At 39.3% G+C, this 22,755-nt stretch overlaps 1 protein-coding gene across 3 annotated transcripts; it reads left to right on the top strand.

Annotated features, from left to right (window-relative positions):
- Positions 1-3,305: 3,305 nt before the first annotated feature.
- RB195_000994 (uncharacterized protein) lies at positions 3,306-22,754 on the top strand (the record flags this gene model as incomplete). Of its 3 annotated transcripts, XM_064197568.1 has the most annotated exons (11): positions 15,924-15,935; positions 16,309-16,405; positions 16,556-16,668; positions 17,110-17,270; positions 18,314-18,449; positions 19,087-19,265; positions 19,922-20,045; positions 20,102-20,249; positions 20,311-20,475; positions 22,240-22,438; positions 22,556-22,754. In XM_064197568.1, 11 exons carry the CDS (start codon positions 15,924-15,926, stop codon positions 22,752-22,754), a joined length of 1,533 nt encoding a protein of 510 aa, XP_064053448.1. The 3 variants fall into 3 exon arrangements, with proteins under 3 accessions (XP_064053449.1, XP_064053450.1, XP_064053448.1); XM_064197567.1 differs by lacking the exons at positions 15,924-15,935; positions 22,240-22,438; positions 22,556-22,754 and adding exons at positions 3,306-3,470; positions 21,355-21,395; XM_064197569.1 differs by lacking the exons at positions 15,924-15,935; positions 16,309-16,405; positions 16,556-16,668; ... (6 more) ...; positions 22,240-22,438; positions 22,556-22,754 and adding exons at positions 3,306-3,487; positions 3,791-3,971.
- Position 22,755: the final 1 nt, after the last annotated feature.

Here is a 22,755-nt window from a genome sequence, read left to right as displayed (position 1 = left end):
TAATTTTAGGAGCGAATTCGCAACTTTGTTATCCGCATCGCTTGCGTTTTGAGAGCTACTGCAACTGAAATGAACAAATAAAAATAAAGTTTAAAAAGTAAAATTAAATAAATAATAAAAATCCAACAATCTGCCGTTGGCTGCACGCTTCATAATATGTTAGAACCTCTTTAACGGTTTACTGTTGTTATCTACTAGTCAACTACAAGCAAACGATCACAACACAAGCGAAACGTGTTGAACTGGGTCCAAACAATGCTTATGACCACCAACGTTCGAATACCAGTCTTGTGGACGAATTGGCTTTTGTTTCCCATTCACTGTGACCTAGTGGTTCACACTGTCTTCTTCCTTATTTTCAATAATTCTCATTCATCTTTGAGTAAACTCTGGAGGAAATCGGCTACGTTGGGTGCAGTTCCCACATTGCTATTGTAAAGTTTATTCCGTTGTTTTTGGAGAAAACTCGTTCGTAACCATTGCCAAACTTGTCTGCTAGCACGTATGCTATCTGCATCTTCGATACTTTTATGTCGTCGCGCATTAAATAGCCTGTTTGCTCTGTTGCACAAATGCAATCTGCATGATTTCTCTGCTTTGTAGCTGTTTTCGCTCTCATCCTATCTGCAAACGACTGTTACTGTTTAGTACTTGTGTTTGACTGAATATGTTATTGCGTCGTGATGTTAGTGCCCTTTGAAACCGCGCTGCAGAGTTGTTTGTTCATTAAAACTTCAGTTCTGCTGCGAACAGAATCTCCAGCTGAAGTTTCTTCCCCTATCTTTGTCTCCTCGAATTGCATTCTTCTGCCGATGTTAACAAGTCTTGCTCTATTTTTCTTTCTTTCTCAACTTTTCAACACGTTCTGGAAAATTGAAAAGCTGTGCAAAAGTTTCAAACTGTTGACTTAGTTCGGTTGTGTCTTTTTTCTTAAAACAATCGTGCACCAAGTTATTAACGAACAGAATGGCAAATTGGGGCGAGAATATTTTAAAAAAAAACCTTCGCATAGCTATTCTATCTTTTATCCTTGCATACACCTGGAATAACCGTACTAAGAACGAAATGAGCCTAACTTCCGTGCAAAAAATACCCGCAACATAATTTGAAAAAAAACAATTCAAAAAGTAACAGTCTCTTAATCGAAAGTTAATTTTCAATCGAGAGTAGTTAACCTACCTCTCTCTTTTAGTGGATCAGGTATAGATATTGTCAGTGTCTTAACACCGTTCTGACTCACACAATGAGTTCCTCTGGCTCTAGGACCAGCGGCACTAGTCGGTTTTACCAGCGGTCGTTTTATGATCGTTAATCTGCAAAAGCGGATTTGTAAAGGATACGTTGCGGGTAGATTGGGAAATTCTGCCTTACTGCCACATGACTCCACGTAGAAAATCCTCATTTCAACGAGTGTTCAGTGCTAAGCTCAGAGAACTATTTAGGAGTCTAGAATCAGCAGCTAAAACTGTGCCAATTTACCAGCAGCAAAAAGTAAAACGTTGAAGGTGCATTGTTTGCTTATAATTTTTTTCCAATGCAATCACATTGCTGTAGCTGCATAAGAGTAAGTAAACAGCCTAAACTGCTACTGATGTCTGTAGTTCTCAAAATGGGGGTATTTTGTGGATCCATCTTCAATTCGCAAATTCCTTTGTGTTTTTGTGTCCTTCCCATTCAAGAACTTTCAAAATCAACATTTCCTGAATGCTTGATAAATGAATAAAAAGAATTAATTGCAAATTAATCACTTTGCATAGGGATATGGACTAATTCCTATGAAAAGTGATTAATTTGCAATTAATTCTTTAGTTTTGTTGGGACCTTACATTTTCGAACATTCCTCCTGTATGTCTTACAATCATACAACCATGGTTCGGCAGATTCCGGACTTTCGAGCAGTAGTCTTTAGAGAGAAAAAGGAAAATAGAACCCTGTATTATTTTTTTCAAATCTTTTTTATATTAGGTCTTCTTTTTTATGTTTTGGTCTGATACGTGCAGTTTAGCCATCTTCCACTGACAATTTAAATCCAATACTGAAGTAATCGCTAACAAAGAATTTATAAATAACGATTCTAGATTGACAACTTCTAGTTTTAAACGTAGAATATCATAACATCTCTTATCCTCTTGTGTCGAGCCCTTCTCTGCCCTCAAACAGAACAGAGATGTTTTGGAAGTCTATTGCCTTAGTTCTGCACAAGTGATTTCCACTGAGATTTGTAAACGCTTTGCTTGCTACTATTGCTCATTCTATTTCGAAGAAAAATTTGGCGTGCTTGAATTTTCAAATTTGTGAAGAAAAAATCATTGACCTAAGATGACAATTACAATAAAAGATACGTTTACATTAATCATCAACTTTCTTCTTAGACAATTTTTATCCTATTATCGAAAAGTGCAATAGAAGCAAAATTTTGAGTTCTCTCAAAAGTATATATGCTGAGAACAGGTCTGTCGAAAGTAACTTCCCAGATACCAGTGCAGATTTTGGAGTAGTCTTGAGATACTCTCGCGAAATTAGATAATTCGTTCGTTTAGTTGAAAGTGTAGACTAGCGGTATTGGCCTTTCTACAACTGTTGTGGTCAATTTAGTAGAAGAATGTACACAAACCATGTGCTCATTTGAAAATTTAAGAGAGACCAATCCTTATGTTGATTTCGTTATGTCATTCATTCGATGAGGATACTGCAGTTTTCCAAAAGCTATCGGTTGCAGGTTTTTGAAAAAGTAATAACAATCACGGTATTCGCTAGACTGGTTCCTGAATAGATTTTTTGGAGAATTTTCCTTTCCAGACATCAGTTACGCCTCATTAGTCCGAAACTATTTAACTCTTCTTCCTGACTAGGTGAATCCACCTTGAACACATCTCTTCTATTACAACATTCATGACAACTATGTACACCTCTTCCCTTGTAGAATAATGCCATCACCGATATCTTTGTAAAATGGGCACGGATCGATCCGATTTAAATAATTATTAGGTTGGTGCCAAAATAATGCGCCTTTTTCATTGCCTTATTTTCACTCTTCACAAGAAGTTTCTTCCGGTTACACTCATCTTTAATTTTAGATGCCGTGTGGCGTTTTACAGCTAACTTCCTTGTGGTTATTTAGTGCTGGAGCCCCAAGACTTGGAAGATGGTATGTCCAGGCAAGATTTTCACAAAATCTTCTTCTACGAGTTAAAGCTGACCAGGTCTGCTGCGGAGACTGCTCGGAATATTAACCCTGTCTTGGGTGAAAGGAGTACTACCGAATCTACTGTACGGTGTTAGTTCAAAAGATTTTCTGTGGCGATATGAGTAGTTTTGATGATGAAGGAGGTTGCGGCCTTTCTGAAGTTGATGACCTCTTGCTGAAGGCAATTATCGAAGATGATCCGCTAAAAACACTACGAGAGGTTGCCCAAGGAGAACGTGTTGACTATTCAACGGTCGTCCACTATTTGAAAAAGATTGGAAAGGTGAAAACTTTGATCAAGTGAGTGCAGCATGAACTGTCACAAAGAACAGTTCTAAAGAAACCATCGCCTTGAGATGTGGTCAATGCTTCTGATGCGCAACAAGAACGATCTATTTCTCGATAGTATTGTTGCAAGCGATGAGAAACGAGTCTTTTACGACAACAGGAAACGTCTTGCTCAATGAATGGACAAGAATGAAGTTCCTAAGCACTCCCCGAAGCCAAAAATGCACCCGAAGAGGATCATGGTGACCGTGCGGTAGTGTGCAACACGTGTAATCCACTACAGCTTCATGAAACCTGGCGAGATCATCTCCGCAGAGAAGTACTGGAAAGAACTGGACGAAATGCACTGAAGACTGCAACTTCTTCGCCCGAGATTAGTGAACAGGAAGAGCCCTATTCCCCTACACGACAATGCCCGGCCACGCATTCAGAGGTGACGCTACTGAAGTTGAACGAGTTAGGCTACGAGACTCTTCCTCACGCACCATATTTGTGACACCACCAACCGACCATAGGTTTTCCAAACATTGAGACAGTTGCCAAAGAGATAAGATTGTCCAAAACTAAAGTAATGCTGAAAACGATTTCCGAAAGTTCGTGGACACCCAAAAGCTCGAACTTTTATGCAGCGGGAATAAGCAAGCTTGCATCTCGTTGTTAAAAGTTCGTGGACCATAATAGTTCTTATTTTGATTGGTAAAGTTGATTTTTGAGGAGAGTTATAGCGTTTCGAAGTGAGTGTTTCAAAACGCGCATTGTTTTTGCACCAACCTAATTTCTCCCAGCTTTCTGTTACCGGAATTATGGAACATTTCTCGAAAACGACGTGCGTTCGTGGGCCTATGTACCTCAATCTCCTGCTTTGTTCAAACTAAAACGTAAAGTTGCTGTTTAACATCTCTTTCCAAGTAGTTTCGCCGTTGCTCAATGAACGAGGAGTGGGTAGTGTCGAACACATCTCATATGGAAAAATTGTAGTAAACGGTTTGTGTATTCAAAACAGGATGTTATTATTCTACTTATTCGACACAACTTGTTCACCAAAAACTCACTGTGTCACTTGCATTACTTGTACCTTTTTTTGATTTTTAATTATTTCAAACAAAAACTTGTAGTTCTTTCATCTCTCGTTCCTGTCATGTGCATGGCCTACCTAATGGCCCTCCCCTCCTGACACAAAGGAGTTTGTCTTCTTGAAGGACCATACATATAGTGTAGAGCATACCGACTTGGCTTTCTCAAATTATAGAAATCAAGTCTCTAACGGTTTTGATCCTATTTTTGCTAACCTTCACAAAGCGGCTGTTTTCTGATCTTTCACCGTCAATGTCGAACAGAACACTCTTCTAGCAGTTGTGTAAGGTTGATTAATCTCATCATCACCTTTCAGTGGAGGGTTTGATTACTCTGATTATGCATTTTCTACTACGCTCAGGACCTAGGTTTCTTAAGTGCGAGCCATATGCATCACGGCATTGCTGATTTTAAATTCGTTAGTGATCTTGCGTTCCGAAAAATGAAGTGTGGCAAGCCTTGCTAGAGAGTTTATGATGGAGGATGGCAGGCGCTTTGTATGTGATCTTGTCGAGATTGTGTGCTATGCGATTGTTCAACGACATGACAATGTTTCGGATAAGAGAGTTTCGAGATGTAGAAATGATCAGAATAAGAGTTGCAGATAACGTTCAACACCCTCTTTTTCGGTGCCACAGTGTTCCTTTTTTGTTAATGAGGATCTTCGACATGCTCTCACCGAAGTATCAGCTATTATAGTCCTCACCTTCACTGTAGTTTCACTCAAGACGGAATGTCTACTTTTATCGCTTTTCTACTGAGCTTCGCTAACTCGACATCAGTTTATGGTTGTCTGCAGCTCTCGTACCTTTGCAACGATAGAGTTAGCAGACTGTCGAGAGCTCAAGGAGACTGTTGGCGACCTTCTATCCGTCATATTCCACGTATCATATCCAGGGATCGTAAATCGTGCAGATGTGCCGTATATCGCTGTCGTTGCCTACTCACTTAAGCTTTCCAAAACGCGAATAACGAAGCGACATTATTCCAGTTGATGACGACTGACAACGACCTCATTTCATTATTCTCCCCTTAATAACAACAAAATAACACTTGATACCAAGGATGATGGATTGGTATTGGCGTTGGCCCAATGCGTTCTAAGCAGTTGAACTTTCACGTTCCTCTGCAGCAGCGTCTTATATTTTCCACTAGTTTTTGCTGAATATTTTACCAAGACAAAGTAAAATAGAAATTAAAAAGTTTAGAAAAATGAGACAGAGCACAGAAAGTGATTATAATACAACCAACTCAATGTCCTTGTAATCATTATCACCGAATTCCCGTCGAACTTAAAATTTAAGTAAAAGCAGAATCAAACTCTTATGCGGATATATAATACAACATGTCTACCAAAAGTTTTACTTCTTGATGCTAGCTACATTTGGTGTAGACACTAGCTGTGTCAAGTCAACAGTTAATGGAGCGCGAAACGTCACTCCACAAAGCTTAACTTTTTCGAACGTTTTTGGAGAGAAAGTAATTCGTACATCACGTTAAATTCGACAAATTAACTTGATGTTCGATCTCCTACACTATTTTATGGTTTAGTTTTCTTGATGCTTCCAATAACGTTTTTTTTTTAAATTGTTTCTGCTTGACTGCGACCACTAATATGCACCTTCTTTTTGTTTTGACAAGAAAACAACGGAAAGAAGTGGTATTACCTTTACCATTAGCAACGTTGCTCTGAAAAGTTTTTTTCAACTCGGTCTTTACCACTTCAGCAGAAAGATCTTGTTTTTAGGAGAACTTGTAGTCTAAGTAGTAAGTAATCTTTCATTCCAAAGTTTTGATACCTCTACCGATATAGGGAGAGATGAACAGAATCAGACATCTACGACCTCGTATAGACATTAAACGCCTGAAACCCGTACCACCCCAGATTTGTGGGGTGATGCCTTTAAGACCAGCGTCCATTTCGAGAAAATCCTTCTGTTTCTTCCACACAAGAATCAAGTAGCCAACCATAGTCGAGAGGAAACGACCCAGAAAGATGAATTTGGTGAAATACATGTTTTTTTCTTCGCATAAAACTCAAAGACAGAGATATAGACAAGTAGATTAAAGTTGGTGCAGCAGGCGCACCACCGCCGTCGAAAACATTTATATTGTCTCTTTATCAGCTGTTTATCATTGGCATGCCTTGGCAGTCCTTTCCAATGCTGCCTCACAACGATTCCACAAAAATATCATATTCTGCAGCAAATATGATTGCCTGGAATGGAATGGATCATTTAGGACTATCATTTCCGCATTCCAAGTAACATTACTTTTTTGGCGTTTCATCCTTTAAGCTACCCATTTTTCACATGCTATTCCATATCTTTCCCGCGTATGATGTACAAACCACGAACTCAGGCGCAAGGTAGACAACAAGTTTTGAGCGTCCGCAACATCACTATGCTCCGTTTTGGAGTGCTTCTCGAAGAGGCACGTAAATTTCATCTTCTGTTGCGCGACGCCGAAGACGACGCGAGATTCGCAATTTTATCGCAGCTGGAGAGATCAAGGTCTCCGTTAGTGACAAAGGAGGCAAATTTGTTGTTTCATCACGTGAACTAAACAATGCGTTAACGAAATATCTTGAAGATGATAGTCTAGTTGCACTTAGTAACTAAATAAAATCAAACAAAGCAAGGAGGACAAACGGGGTGGTTACATGAAAAGAAACCAAACATAACAACAAAGAATGAGAAGTGAAAATAAAAACAGAACAAAATAGAAGGGATCCCATCAGCGCCAAGCAAAAAAAAGGCAAGAATAACAGAAAACTTGAGAACAATTCCTACTATGAGCACAAGGGACCCCGCGTGGTTGATGCACAGCAACAAAGAGCCAAACAAACGTTAGAATGAAAGAAAGAAATATTCTGAAAATATCAGTATGCCATAGAACAATAGTAAAAAATAGTCCAAATAGTTTAATAGAAGCAGTGTGTCAATAACAGTAGGGTCCCAGACCTCATCTCAATTTAGTGAAATGGCTTTGGGTACACCCGGTGCCGCGGCTCTCTGCCTCGCTACCAGCTCTACCATATCTGCGTCCTTTTTTTTCAGGCAGGAGATCCTGTATCTTTAATGACGTTTCCTAGAAGAAACAGGTGTGGAAGATTCTCAGGCAATAATTTGATTTTTCTTCTGCCATTTTAGGCCGGGGCGGGTGTAATGTAGGCGATAGGAGATTCCAAAATTTCTGCATGATTTATCGATGGTTCGAAACCGCCCTAACGCAGACCAATCCTTTCCTCCCTTCAGGGTCAATTGGTGTCAGGCTTGTCGAGAGGATAGAAACATTGACCTGATACACTGGCTAGGTCTTTGTGTAAGCCAGACACTTTATCCTTTTTTCCAGAGAGACGTAAAAAAGGGTTGAAGAAACCTGCTATCCCTGGACATAGAGCCCATTCAGCACTTGGTAGCTCGCGCAAATAAAAGGTAAGTGCAGGCTTGGTATTTTAACGGCGAAACTACAGGAATGACTGGGATCAAATGACCATTTGCATGTATCGAGGGCTGCGGAAAGTTACAAAAGGCAGAAATCATTGAAGATCTTGAGCTCAATTTTGCTCCTGCGTGTGCCCATTCTCTATGTTATAAACAGCAATGTCAGCTTTCCAAGCGTCTCCAACAGAAAATCATCTCCAACGGCACATGCAGGACAGTAGATGAATAAGAGTAGGAGCTCGGTGCAAATCCGTACTCAAAGTAGAAGAAATACTTCTGGAAAAAAAGCAGCCTAATAACGCTATGTTCGATAACAACGCAGTGATGAAGTGGGCTGTTATGATATTTACCCTACTCACTACTGGCTATCCGAGCAGCCATTTGAGTTTGTTTAGATGCAACCAGTGACCTATTATCAGACTACGTTGCACTAATGCACGAATTTTCTATTGTTCAGCGGTAATTATGATCATATCGCACTTGAACTAACAAGAGGCAATGGCCCGGCATGTACGTACAGAGAACGACAATTTAAAAAAAAAAACTTTGCTGCCGCGTTACTCGTAAACCAATGAATAAATCGATGATTACTCTGAAGAATGTGTTTCAATATCACGGTGAGGTGTGAACTATTGGGAGGAATCTGCATCTAACCAAAAAGGCAGGTTTTTCTTCCTCAATCTAAATGGAGCTTATTTTTTTAGTGCTCATAGCAGAGGCATTCTCACCTAAAACGGATCCGTTTTACACATGGAATAAAGGCAGCTATGTTTAATAAGAGATTATAGCGAGCAGAGGAAGTAAAATTATGATTTCAAAAAAAAAAAAAAAAAACTGGAATGTGTGGATGGTAGTAAAATTTGTCTTTCTAGGTAAAAGGTTTCAAAAACGCAAAGAAATCATTACTGTGTAACTTCCAAATCCTCGAATTTCTATTTTGCTAAGTTTGGTGTCCTCTTGCCGCATAGGTTATTGAGAATCGCTTTAAAAAGCAAGTAGAATTGATTTAATACATCCTGGTACGTATTCGTAGTGTACATGTGGACCGGTAAATAATTCTACATTCAGAAGCAAGAGTTTGGTCTACTTTACAGACCTAACCTTAAGATTTCGTTTGGTGACTAGTGTGTTAGCAAGAGGATTAACACTTTCGAGGACAGGATATTTTGCGTTCTTGTGATGAAAAACAAAATTAGTATGCATGTGTAGAATGGTAACCCGAAGTCAAATTCTAAAATTTAGCGGTATTTTCTATTAGTAACAGCATCTTCGTGCACTTGATGAAACCCACGTAAAACATCGTGTCGATCCTTGCTAGTGCTTTCATCGCTGCAGTTCGTGACGGTCTCACTACGATCCGAACCGCTAACTCCACCGCTTACGCAACCTCACCGAGCTTTATGTCATTTTGACGCGACTAAACCATCACCATAAATCGCAGTATTATGTGAAGATCAAATTTTTGTGCTCTGTTTTCACATAGCAAACAACTTGAAGCACGAATTTCTAGTGTTCATTGATTCAATAGAGCGTGTTTTTCGTAAATGTGGATCATCTCTCGTCAAAACGTTCTCGTTGTACAAACGTCTTTGTGTATGGACTCGAGAAATTTTGACTTCTTTCATAGCCCGGTAACCTGGAAATCTCGCCCCCACTTGTGTTTGAAGAATCAAAATATGCCAAAATTCGCAGCCCTCGGAGAACGCTTTTACGCGAACGGAATATGATGGATTCATTTCCAATGGGGGCGGAAGCCAGTTTCCTATGCCATTCCTTCTTTTTCCTTTCATGCTAGAAAAACGATGATCGGGATCATTCCACGTGACCGATTCTGAAAAGTGGACCTCTTGGCGTCGTTCCAAGCAGCAGTCGCGATTTTACGGTTGAGATAGACGAAAGTGATACAATCTCCAGGTGTTCTCTTCTTGAAACCTCGGTATTGTGAACTGGATCTATGATTTCTTGTTCTGGCAACGAAGTTTTTCATTAGTGGGCTGACGTTTCGGCAACCTCGTCTTTATAAAGCGCCAATCTCGCGGGGCTGGTGAACCACCGCGTTCTTAGAGATTGTCACCAAAGATTCGATAATTTTCAGAATGAACTCAAAACCATAACGTATTCTTCATTCACTTCGCGCATGCATTCGGATAGAGAAGCGCTACTTGTCAGATCAACTGCGAACTCTTCCTTAATGAAAGGAGAACTGTTAGGACAATATAACAAGTGGAGTTTGGAAGTATTTCTTTCCATTCTCTTATTATGAATGTCAACGTGTAATACTACAAATTTGTTAAATTAAACTTTATCATAAATAAGTAATACTTTCACCATTGGGCATTGGATGGATAGGTTTTTTAGATTGGAATGCAGGCAATATGGGGTAATATTTCGTGCGAGCTTCAGCAAACACAGCACATCGTGAAATTATTCCAAAACTGTTGGTAATTTATCGTAAATTGCATGCGCTACTTAAATATTTGGTGAGTTGCAGGATTAATTGAACTTGGGCGATATTTCCGATATTCTTTCTTCTCATTCTAAACTTTTCACATTAAAATTATTCTATTTTGTGAACCTCACTCAACTAGGAAAGGAGCTGTAAACAGCACATTGTAGCAATAACAACAAGGTGGCCGGGGTATGCCTGGTTTTAAAATTAATTTTAAACAAAATTTAAAAAAAAATAAAAAAATTAATGATTTCAAGATATCAACCTCGTGAGTGGTGAAGGTAGTGGTCTGATGTTTACTAAGTATAAAGTTTAACTTATAATGTTGGAAATTTATGGAGATATGAGATGAAGTGTCTGTGGTTTTTAGATCGATAAGTCTTCCCATTGTCCCTCAAAAGCACTGTATAATGTACTTCTTTGTTCTTGGCATTTTTTTGAGCAGTTATGGCAACGGAGTGATAAAATCATGAGGACGGCCTTCATGTTAAGCTGTTATAAGTACCTAACAATCGTTCATTGTTTTTACTATTGTTTTCGTTTTTACTATTATATAATGGCGTACCACTTTACCAATCTTTTAAGGCAGCAGTCACTATATCGTAGTACATAGCTGTTTTAATCCTAAGTGGGAACACTTCCTTTTTCTTTGTCTGGAAAATAAGTTTCATCATCATCAACGGCTCTTCAAATATATTTCACGAAAAAAAAATCGAAAAAATTGCAGCCTCTGATAAGCTTCGCTTTCAAAGCACCAGTTGAGAAGCTTTTGAAGTGATTTCATTTCTGTCCTAAACTAGAATAAACTAGAAGGGAAAAGCTGATGGTGTAGTTTCTCGAGTAAAGTGTAATCGAGTGGAAAAGCATCGTTGTGCGTGTGTATTGCTATGTTCGCCGTGCTAATCACCGGTTCTCGCGAAGGTCACCACGGTACTTGGCAGGTTCATGTCGCGCATTTCACTGGATCAGGAAGTATGTGCGTACACTTTCATATTTGCTGGAAACGGGTATCGCGCACCTTTCAATGACGACACTCTCTCGAATAATTATCGGCCGTAGTGATTAGATTCGGGTGAATCACCTCGCTTTTTGTTCGTTTCAATGATATCTTCGTATTTCTTAATTGGATTCGTCAAATATTGCCCATTTAACTTTTTTCAAACCAGCGCTGTCTTTGTGAACAATGAACTCGTCCTTTGCATCGTATAATGACGCTACTTTTCTCTTAACATCCACTTCACGCGCTTCTTTCTGCAAGAATTCTTGCGCTTGTTAAGATTCCCCACCTTCACTCACTCTACGAACTAGTATAAAACGTTCCGTTTATGCACATCGTTTCGCAAAGTAGTGAGTGCCTACACTACGGCCTCGACGTAAACTTTTAAAATCCACATGATTCTACTGCTGTTTTTTCACACTAAATTTCGACGTTTTGATATTTATTTGCTCTTCTAATTCGCAACTGATGCTAGAAAATCTGAAATCAGCTACTTTGGAGCTGCTATTTTGTTCCAGTGTTTATGATGACGTATTCTGTTCTCAACTGAATCTCTCATTGTTCCTATAACTAGATTTCTACTCCACCTCTGCGCAGTTTTTTGAATGGGTTAAAGGTTTCAATCTTGACACTATGTACTCTCTACATCACTGATAGGAACTTCCTCTTGCGCAATTTAGAAGAAATTTTGTTGGTTGGAGAACAGAAATTTTGACCATTTCCTCTTTTTTTTCGCAATCTCATATGTTTTTGGACTTTTCTTTTATATTTTCTTTTCTCTTTTTGTTTTTATAATATAATCTAGGTAAAAGTATATGCTATTTAGTATAGATGCTTCGGGAACTAATATCATGTCTTGAAAATTGAGTCTTTTTTTATTTCCCGTTATTTTTCCTCCGCCGACCATTTTTCTCCTCTATTTCTCTTCCACAGCGACATTTGAACTCTGAACCGCTAAAAACAGCAGAATGGTCCATTAATCCCCATAATCCTATGGCGAAATACCGGTTATTGTAAAATGAAACGTTGGCAGTACCCGAAAATCGCGCTTAGGAGAGTAGTGGCCACTCAGCCTCACCTTATTTTTCAAAAGAATCACTGTATGTCTTACAAGTTCAGAGATGTAAAACAATTTGGCAGAGTCTTTAAATTTTTCGATTCTCAATGCTTTCTGTCAAACTTGTGAAGTATTCTAACAACCTTCTTGTTGTGTTAAACGTAAGGTGAAGGTGGTTTGGTTTTTTTTTTTACAGTGATAGGTGACAGCTTTTGGAAGTTTATAATTTCCATTACTTTTGAATAATCTTCGTTAAACATGGAGAGTTTAGATCGTCGTAAGGATGTATGCTTAGTGTAGTTTTGAAGTCTACATAGCTTTTCAAGAAAGAGTTTGCAACTGCAGTGTTTTCCGCAAAATTTTGAAAGAAGAACAAACGAGTTGTGAGCCAAATTGCTTTATTTAAAAAAAAAACTACCCAGTAAGTCTTCAAACTTTTTCAGTTCAAACAACATTGTAGTTTGAAATGTTCCAACAACTATTTGTGATTCTATCACATTTGTATTTTACATTTATTTATTTGTACTTTATATTATTTTCTTCTTCATCGTACAAGTCTCAACACTCAGCTGTTTTTATTTCTAAATGGTTTTTGAGTTCAAATTTTTACCTCAAGAAAAGCATCCTCAATATCTGGTTATGTTTCCAAACAACATTTACACCTGTCTGACTGTGTTTTGAATGTGCGCCGCGTGACCTCACCGAGAAGCTTGATTCTAATCAAATTAATCAAGATCTTGTTCGTAGCTATCCTTTTCAGTACAAGACAAGAATTGTAGTGAATGATTTAAAATAAGGGAGTGGAAGAAAGCGGAAAACGTCGTAGTGTACAATTAGGGGGTTGCAAACTTCGACTCTCACTCGTGAATCTTGTTTAATATTTTTATTGCATATTCCAGCAGCAGTTGCAAGTCCGCTACCATCCAAAATAGCATTATAAAAATTTTTCTGTCTTCTAAACTACTTTTTTCACTCTCTTATTTTTCTTTAGCTAATCTCTAAAAGACCTGCATGAAACCAGTGGTTTCAAGCTTTCACTATCTTCACAAACAGAAAGAACTTTCATGTGGCGTGGAAATAACATAGTTAGAACAAACCGACTTAGATCAAATACGCGCCGTTTCGTTCGATATCTTTTGTCCATTTTGATGCGATTTTCATAAACCCGAAATTGAAGAATTACTCATCCTTATTGGCAAAAAAGCTTGACCACCTCATTTTCACAAGAAACATCCTCTCCTGAAGCCCTTGAGGTCATTTTTGTGCTCTCAAGAAAATTTTGCAAATTCTTGAAAAGGTGATTGTCGCTTGGTGGCAGATCTGAACCATACGGCGGAAAACCTATCGAGAACCACACTTCCAAACTCTCGGAGCATCAAACGCGTCGTTAGAGATGTGTGCTCTTGATGGGAAAAGAACACTTTTTTTTTATCGGTCAATTCTGGCCGCTCCTGGTGAATCGCCTTCTTCAGTTTGCTCAGTTGTTGGCAGTAGAGGTTCGAATTGAGTGTCTGGCCCGATGGGAGGAGTTCACAGTAGATGATTCCCTTCCAGTGATTCCACACCAAACACCCAGCAAAACTTTCTTGGTTGTTAATCCGGGCTCGGCGATCGTTTGGGCCACTTCATTAGGACTGGACCACGATCTTTTTCGGTGTTTGTTCCCGTAAAGTCACCTTGAAATTGTCGTGTAGTATGACCCGATGTGATGTTTACATCGTCAGATATGGCTCACTAAGGAGACATCTAGTGGAAACGCTCAGATTTCTCTTCACCTAATATTGGAGTAGATTTTTTTTCATCCTTCTTCTCTATGAAATTTGTTGGGAAACACGAGGAAACACATGCAAATCTCCTTGATTTAAAGCTGCGAATGGTTCAAAAATGGAGGTACACTTATTTGCTGCTGCCTGTCTTCCTATTCTTTTGCTTCTGTGATCTTCTCTTCTTCTGAAATTCGGAGCGTTGGGTTGTAGAAGAACTCAATGACTGTATAATTGCCAATTGTCCTCGTTCCAGAACTGTGTTTTCGATATTTTTGTTACCTTTTCATGTTTCCTCTGGTGCCTTTTCCCCTTTGTTGAACTTCATAACTTGAACCAGTAGTTTACTTCGTAGTAAAGTCAGTTCTCGAAAAAGATACGCGCAGATTCGTGTGTCACAGCGTAACAAGATAGATATCGTCACTTTAAATTCTTGTTTTTGGAAATACATATTCTTAGTGGAACTACGAGTTTTTAAAGGATTATTCACAGCGTATTCATACTCTCTATTACTGATTAATTGGACCTCCTATTGTCAGCGAAAACTGTAAAATCTGATTTCTCTCTAACAGGATGTTTACTATACAGTTGTTTCATCTTAGTTTTTTTTAGTGGTGGATGTTCTATTCCGCTTCTATTAATCTAATATTCGATTCCTTTTTCCAACACCGAACCCTCAATTTTGTACTTAAGAATTAATGAATGCAAGAACGTACAGAAAAGAAAGAAAGAAGAAAATAGAACAAGTATTTCATTTCAAACTACCACAGCAAGTTTTCATTTTCGTTCTACATAATTTTGTAACACTAATTTATTTTTTTTAATTTTGCTCTACTTTTAGCATATTTATCTGTTACTACTCAATTTTTTTCTATATTTCAGAATTTCGTTGCTCATAATTTGTTCATTTTTCTGTGCTTCACTGGACATTCTCCAGGTTGTCGCAGCGGAACTCACACGCCTTATTCATCATATTATTATTTATTATTTTATCATGATCATAGTATTTTCTTTACTTAATTTATTCTTCATTCCTCACAATTCTCTTCTTGTGTTTTACCAAGGACCTTGCAATTTATCTTATTCACATTTATCAACATACATACTTAATAAAATATTCGCATAATTGAGCTTCTGTATTCTTCATGAGTACCTTAACTTTTCATTCTTGGGAGGGTCAAACACAAATTATCTTAGATAAGACAATTTTACATTTTTATGTGTCAAGATAAAGGTCAAAATCCAGAAATCAACCTACATCAAGTCTATGTACACGGCTTCATCTTAATAACTTTTAGTTTTATTTTTAATACTACATAGAAAGCTTCAGTCCTGCTCACATACAATTATAATTTACAAACTAACAATTCATCTGCAATAATTTTTATCGTTACCATTTCAATAAATTATATAAGAATAAAAGAGGATAAAGCGCACGGTATTGATCAATCCATATACGGCGCCTACGCGTTCGACATCAGCTCAGAACTGTTGAGGTTTATGAACGCGTGTTCAGCCTTAAAGTGACTTGTAGGTTCAATCCGATGCGTTAAGTCAATGTTTTTAATTCCATTTTATTTTCATTTTCTTTCAATTTCTGATATTTGTCATTATTTTTATCCCCTCAAACAAATTTTGTACCAATTTATCAACCTCAACGGGATGAAACTCTTGGTTGGCATAACATATCTACATGTATAGTGCATCAGATTCTATGTATTTCCTTTAAACCTAATTCCCAAAGTTTTTCCTAGTGCTCTCCATCGTGATAGCTTCCAGCTATTTTCAACGGATTCCTAGGAGCCACTGATTTTTTCATTTCCACAACAAAATTCCAAGAATGCCAAAGTGTGTAATGCGAAAATGAGGTCAGGGACTTGAGGCTTCGCCCGGTCAAGTACTGTTAATCACTGACCGTGTTTTTACTTCCGACAGTTACGTAACTTCTTCAGTTTTCGTTCACTGTACTAGGTTCCTTTTTAAAACTAATTTATTTCGGAAAAAGGTTAGCGAATCGCGGTTCATTTGCTAACGTTAGTCGTTCTAGTGCCGTCGAACTAATTGTACCGAAGTTTGTCCTGGTGGTTTCACCGTACGTACATCTGCTGTTAATCGGTTGTGGCGAAAGATCCAGTTTTGTGACGGTAAGTAAATAGAACCATTATTATGTCGATAATGTTGCAAACTGAACATAACGTCAGACGACAACTACAAACTAGAAGAAACGTTATTTTCACGTCAGATGGTTATTCTTTTCCGCATTTCCGCAGTGAAATTTCGAAATTCTATTGAAGATACAACAAGAAGAAATCTAACCATGGGTGTCGCGATAAAAAATCATGAACAGCTACATCTACGTGTTAACGATATACCAACTCTGTCTTCGGCATTAATGTTTGGATTTCAAGTTAGTTTCGTCTTTTTGTCTTTCTACTTCACTCACTCCACGAATCTGAGGTGATACAGATTTCAGGTGGAGTATTTGTATACGAGATCGTAGATTAAGAAGAGGGGGGGGGGGGGAGGTGATCCAGTCCATTTCTTTCTAACTGCCGTAGAAAACGGCCCGGAAGATACGGCTTCGGGCGTTCTGGCGAACTATTTATTTACTTTCTACAATAAATTCGACTGGAGCGCGCCAGCCTTGTGCACGCGCCGCATCTTCCGGGCCGTTTTTGCGGCAATTACGAAGAAACGGACGGAATCACCCCTATCCATAATCTACTATCGCGTATACGAATACTCCACCTGAAATCCGTACCACCTCAGATTCGTGGGGTGATGCCTTTAAACTCTTTTTTTTCTCCTCACAATTTTATGTGAAAGAGCAAGAATTACCATGTTACAGCAAGCAATGCTATGCCTGTCCGGTTTGCTAGTATATCCATATCTCGTGTCTGAAGCCGTATGTGCAGGCGATGCTACAGTGCAACTCCGAGTACAGTTAATCGCTGCGACTTTTGTCAGCTGTGGAGTCGCTACTATCATTCAGACAACATTTGGGTTAAGGTCAGTGAACTAACCTGTGAACATTGCAGTTTCGTGAATATCTTATGGTAATCATAGTCATATTGCTTTAAATATGGATTTCTTAAAATCCTCATTGGTCAAAAAAGCACATCCACATTCGCTAATTCAAAAAAAAAATAACCCAAAAATCAATACTATTAACACACAGGTAACAATGAACCTAACACAATTTCTACTGAACTCAAAGCATGCAAAATTATCCGTTCTAATTCTTTCCCTGATGTGTTTTATGTTTTTGGTGCAGTCTAAACAAATCACTTTTAAAACTATTACTTTTTGATGTCCTTTGCTATCTAGGTAGTTAAGTTCGAGAGTCTTTTGACGACACTCCACCATTGGACAATTCAAAAAAAAAAAAACAATTAAAAAAACTCTTGTTCTCGAATCCTCTTGCAAGTGTAAATTTATATGATGATGAATGATTGCTTACATTTACATTTCATTCAGTGACAGAGGTAACTTCTCGTAAAATAACGAAGAAAAACCGTAGGTTAGCGTTTTTTTGGCGTGTTTTTCGTAATTCACTTTATTTCGCACTTTATCACTAGATCTGTTGATTTTCCGAAACGAGGTCTCTCTAGACAGTTTGAGGAGCACTCCTGTAAAAGTAAAATAGGAGATTTTATTATTTTTGTTATTTAGAAGATTTTTGTTATTTTTAATTCTTATTTATTTTATAATTTTTCATCTTTATACTTGAATTTATAAAATAGCCGTCTTAACATAAGAGATAACAGCGCACATTAGACATGACACAAATCAAACGGTAGAAAAGTGAAACGATTCCTTCCTAAGGAACTGCTGGCCTCGTAGGATTGTGAATACAGTTCGTTTTTCATATTTTGATCAACACGATCTGAAATAAAAGAACCACAAAGTACATAATATACCTACAATATATACGTAGGCGGCCTATGGCACGCCATTTTCCGCATTTCTCGAACAAATATAGTGAAAGCAAATTCGAAAACTGTTAGATGTTTACTCGATGCGTATCGGATGAGTTACACTTGCCACTTCAGGCTCTGCGTCTTACATGGCCCAGCTATGGCATTCCTCCCGCCGTTGTTGGCCTACAAAGCCCTTCGCGCAAGTGAATGCCCATTTAACGAATATGACAGAGTCAGTGAAGAAATTTGGCAAGGAAGACTGCAAGAGGTATGTACGAGGGATTGCGGTCAGCTGTGTCATGCAGCTCATTGCCTACTTCCAAAAGTTCCTCTTCAAACTGATTAATATACAACAAACGGTCAAAATGAGTAGTACAAACTTCAAGAATCAAGCAAGGAGCTTGAGAAGAAATTCTCCAGAAATATTCAGACGTGCCCATTTCTATTTTGAATGTGATTGAATTTCCGAGGATCGAAAGCAGTCAACGTATTGAGTTCGAACCTGAGTTCAGTTCTTGTTTCGCGAAATAATTTGTCGCAAACTCTGGAAAATTGCTGTCTCCTACTAAGTGGGGGGGAGGAGGACAAAAGTTCTCGGCCTTCCCCCAGCAAGAGACAGGAGACTGCGAAACCATTCCTTACACGCATGTGCTCATAATATACCATTTTCTCAATTTCAAAGGGAATTATTGAGCGAAATTGAATTCTGGGCCCACATTAGGGAACCCGGGTGGACAGAAGTGATCCTCTAAACAATTCATGTTAACTTTTGAAGAAGGTTCTGATTTTTCGGATAGGTTTACCTTGATTGGTTTCGATGGAATTTGGAATATAAGTTGCAAATTTGTAAATAAAAACTACTCGGCGCATCCTGATGGTGAGTGATTTGTTTTAATACGTTGCAGATATCCGGCAGCCTCCTAGTGGCATGCATATCATTCTTTATCATTGGTGGGACGGGAATAGCCGGAGTGCTGGCAAAACTTATTGGACCGATGACCATTGTTCCGTTGATGATACTGCTCACTACGAGCATTGTGCCAACAATCGAGAGCAAGTTATCACTGCATTGGATCTCCCTTGTGTGGGTGTTATTTTCGAACGAACGTTTCCTTATTCATTATCATACATTCTTTATTTTATTTTATTGTTTTATTTTTATTCATTTTTCAAGTACTGTAAGATGATGGAGAGACTTTAAATTACTTGAATTAAAAATGTGAACTCCTTCTCACCAAGCAAAATTTCCAAGATAGAATAGAAATTTATTTTCGGAGCAATGCAAACGAGCGCATTTTTTCATAATCAAGAGGGATCGTCACATCATTAAAGAGTTTTGTGGGTTCCGGATATTTTAAGAAATCCGTGGGTAAAAATATCAACTTCTTTTCATGTTTCAATGGTAGATTTGAAGACGTTCAAAGTATTGCATTCCTGCTCCATGAATACACCCATGAAAATTTACGGAATTGCAAATTTTCAAGTTGCATCGGTGGATCCGTTTCCACTTAAGATTGCGGAATAATAGGAATGTCAAGAGCTAGTCTAGCTGTTGCCAATAGAGCTTAAGAGCATATTCTTCTTGTCCACACAATCCTGAAGCACCGCACACAAATTTTCTTTCGAAAAAACGCTCAATACTGCTGCTCTTTATAGCACAATGTCTGTTTACAAATAACCTTACTGACAGTTACGGTGTTCTTCAAGTCCTCACCTGCCTGAAAATCTGAATTTCAACAGTATGCTGATGTGTGTCGTCACAATGGCCGTCTACATGGAGCATTTGTGTGTTCCTTTACCATACTACTCATTCAAGAAAAAGCGGATCATCTCCACAAAAATCCGGCTCTTCGGCCAATTTCCGGTGAGGACTTGTTTACGGTAGTCGAGTTCTTCCTATTTTAATGGAATTTTCTCTAGTATCTGCTGAGTATCTCGCTGATATGGTTCATATGCTATCTTATGACAATTACGGACCTCGAACCCGTAGGTGGTCAAGCTAGAACGGATAAGAACGTAACCACTATGGTGTTGAGGGAGTCACCGTGGTTTCAAGTGCCATTCCCAGGTGATTGCTCTGAAATTCAATGGACAATGCCGAGAAAACTCATTGAGATTTTTCGTTTCAGGTCAATTCGGCATGCCACGATGGAGTTTAGGATTGTGTATGGGCTATGTCGCATCCTGTGTTTCCAGTGTGATTGAAAATATTGGCTCATATGATCTACTCGCAAGAGTGTCCCAACAAAGAGCTCCACCAAAGAATGCAGTCAATCGCGCCATAATGATTGAAGGTGACTAAATTGAGATTATTCCTCTAAGAGGTAGTGTTCCTCTTCCATCTTGCCGTACATGGAGTAAGGTCAGAACGACATGAAGCACGATGTAGCCGCCGAAGCGGCTGCACTCGAAGAGGCGCGGTGGAGGCAGCGGTTGGAATCGAGGTTAGAAAATAGCGAACTAGCGCGAAGAATGAATGGTGCTAACAGGGGTCTTCCCTCGATCTTAGCCGCTATCCGCCACCGCATCGCTTTGAGCGCAGCCGCTTACGCGAGTCCACCGTGCTTTATGTCGTTTAGACCCTGCTACACTACCAATTACGCTTCATTCTCTCATGTCTCAATGAAGTTTGTTCTATTAGTAGACTCAGTAAGCATTTTTCGGCTTGAAGTTCAATCCTTCACTATTATATTACCGATTCGTAGTTTGAATAATCTCCTTTCGATCAGTGAATGCTCGTTCGTCGTAGCGAGAGACTACCAGGTTTACTTGTTTAACTCTACGATCACGCAGCGGCTTATCAGATAAGCAGCTCACCTGCACTTCTATTCGACTACGTAATGCTTGTTAATGGCAGCGTCCAGCGAAATTCGAATTCGAGGTTAAAATCTCTCTACCAAAGGTGAAAGTTCACTCTACAAATACCACGGTGATCAGATCCAGGAATTTCAATATGTGAATTCCACATCCGATTTTCGAATGAAATGCCGCGTTCTCACAAAATGAGAGGAGTTTCTGCGAACGCTGCTTTTGAGAAATTTACCAACATTCTCGACCAACATTACCAACCATCATCTCCCATCCACTCCGAACACTGCTTCTAACACACAGGAAACATAACAGCACGTCAGTACGACCAATGAACATTCATTGATCGAGAAAAAGATCTTCAGTCGACGAATTGTCAGTGGACTACTATGGTGATGAAACGTAGGATCGGATATCACATTAGGACAAATTATATGACGATTATCAATAGGATACGAAGATACAAAGTGTGAAAGACAGCGTAACAAGGTTGTGAGTAAGGTTTGTAGTGCAAAGGCGGGTCTCAGGTTTATTTGGACCAGGCATGCTCGAAGGAGTTGTTCTGCTCGAGAACTAAAGCTAGAAATTACAGCAACAGCAAGTTCGATGTGTTGACGGAGAGATTAATATAAGTTTCAAAAGAGGGGGCGAGGCACTGCTCGGTGGTATAATAAGACCACAAGATAGTCTGCCTTGGAAATTTCTTCTGCTCAAAGCATGCAACCGACGTTAAGAATCACATCCTTCTTTTGTGGACCTTGGGTGCGGTGTCTCGACCTATCATGGATATCCTCCTTGTCGGATCAATCGCCAAGCAAGAACAGCAACACATCAACGCAAAAAAAGAGAAGCGGCTAAGTTGAACATTTGGGAATTCTTCCTGACTGGCTCCTTCGGGTTATTTTTGATATGGATGTTTTCAATTCCTCACAAAATTTACCAGTGCTTGGTTCTTATTTAATATATCATACTTTTATTAGCACAGCATACTCACAGTAGAGTGAAAACGACCTGAAGCTCGTTGCAGTTGCGATGCAAGCGTGACCGCTGTCTAACCGCTGTCTATTCTGTTTCTCCTTGATAAACTTTTATTGTTTATTCTCACTAAATATAGCCTTGCCCACGGATCTCCCTCACTAGAGGGATCACAGCCGGGTAGTCGCGAGGCTACGTGGGGCGTCCCCGGGTGGCGGATAGGGGGCTAGTCGCGGCTAGTCCTTGTGCTTGCCCAGAGACGCAGGTGGATTCAGGGGATAGACTCCCTGTTTCTGCTGAGCCAGGACTGATTCATGACATCCTTGTATCCCGTACGTCGATCCGGCCAAAAGCCTGCAATCAAGTGACTGGGAGGTGCAAGGGAGGCGGTTTGGAGTCGCCTCCAACAAATAAGCTCCACAAGTCCACTCCGGGAGAAACTCATGGGACTAGAGGCTTGCAACCTGCCCATGGGTTTTAAAATTTTTAAAATGTTTACGCAAAACACAGTAATAGAAAAGAGTCTCCTGATTCCGGAGGAAAGCCTGGTACGATAGCGCCAGGTAGGACGGGGTTGCAGGAGTCATGTAGGCTACCAAAACGGAAAAGGACTAGGATGGCTATCTGTACTTATAACGCACGTACGCTTGCATCGGAAGCGGCCATCGAAGACCTGATGATGCAAGCCAAGGAGATCAAGTACGACGTCATCGGACTGACCGAGACGAGACGACGTCACCCCCTCAACGCCGTATATGAAACTGGAGAAGAACTGTTCTTAGGACAATAGA

This window comes from Necator americanus, chromosome IV (genome assembly GCF_031761385.1).
Source record: "Necator americanus strain Aroian chromosome IV, whole genome shotgun sequence".
NCBI lineage: Eukaryota > Metazoa > Nematoda > Chromadorea > Rhabditida > Ancylostomatidae > Necator > Necator americanus.
The sequence above is the reverse complement of the archived record's forward strand: the minus strand, read 5'-3'. Positions and strand labels throughout refer to the sequence as shown.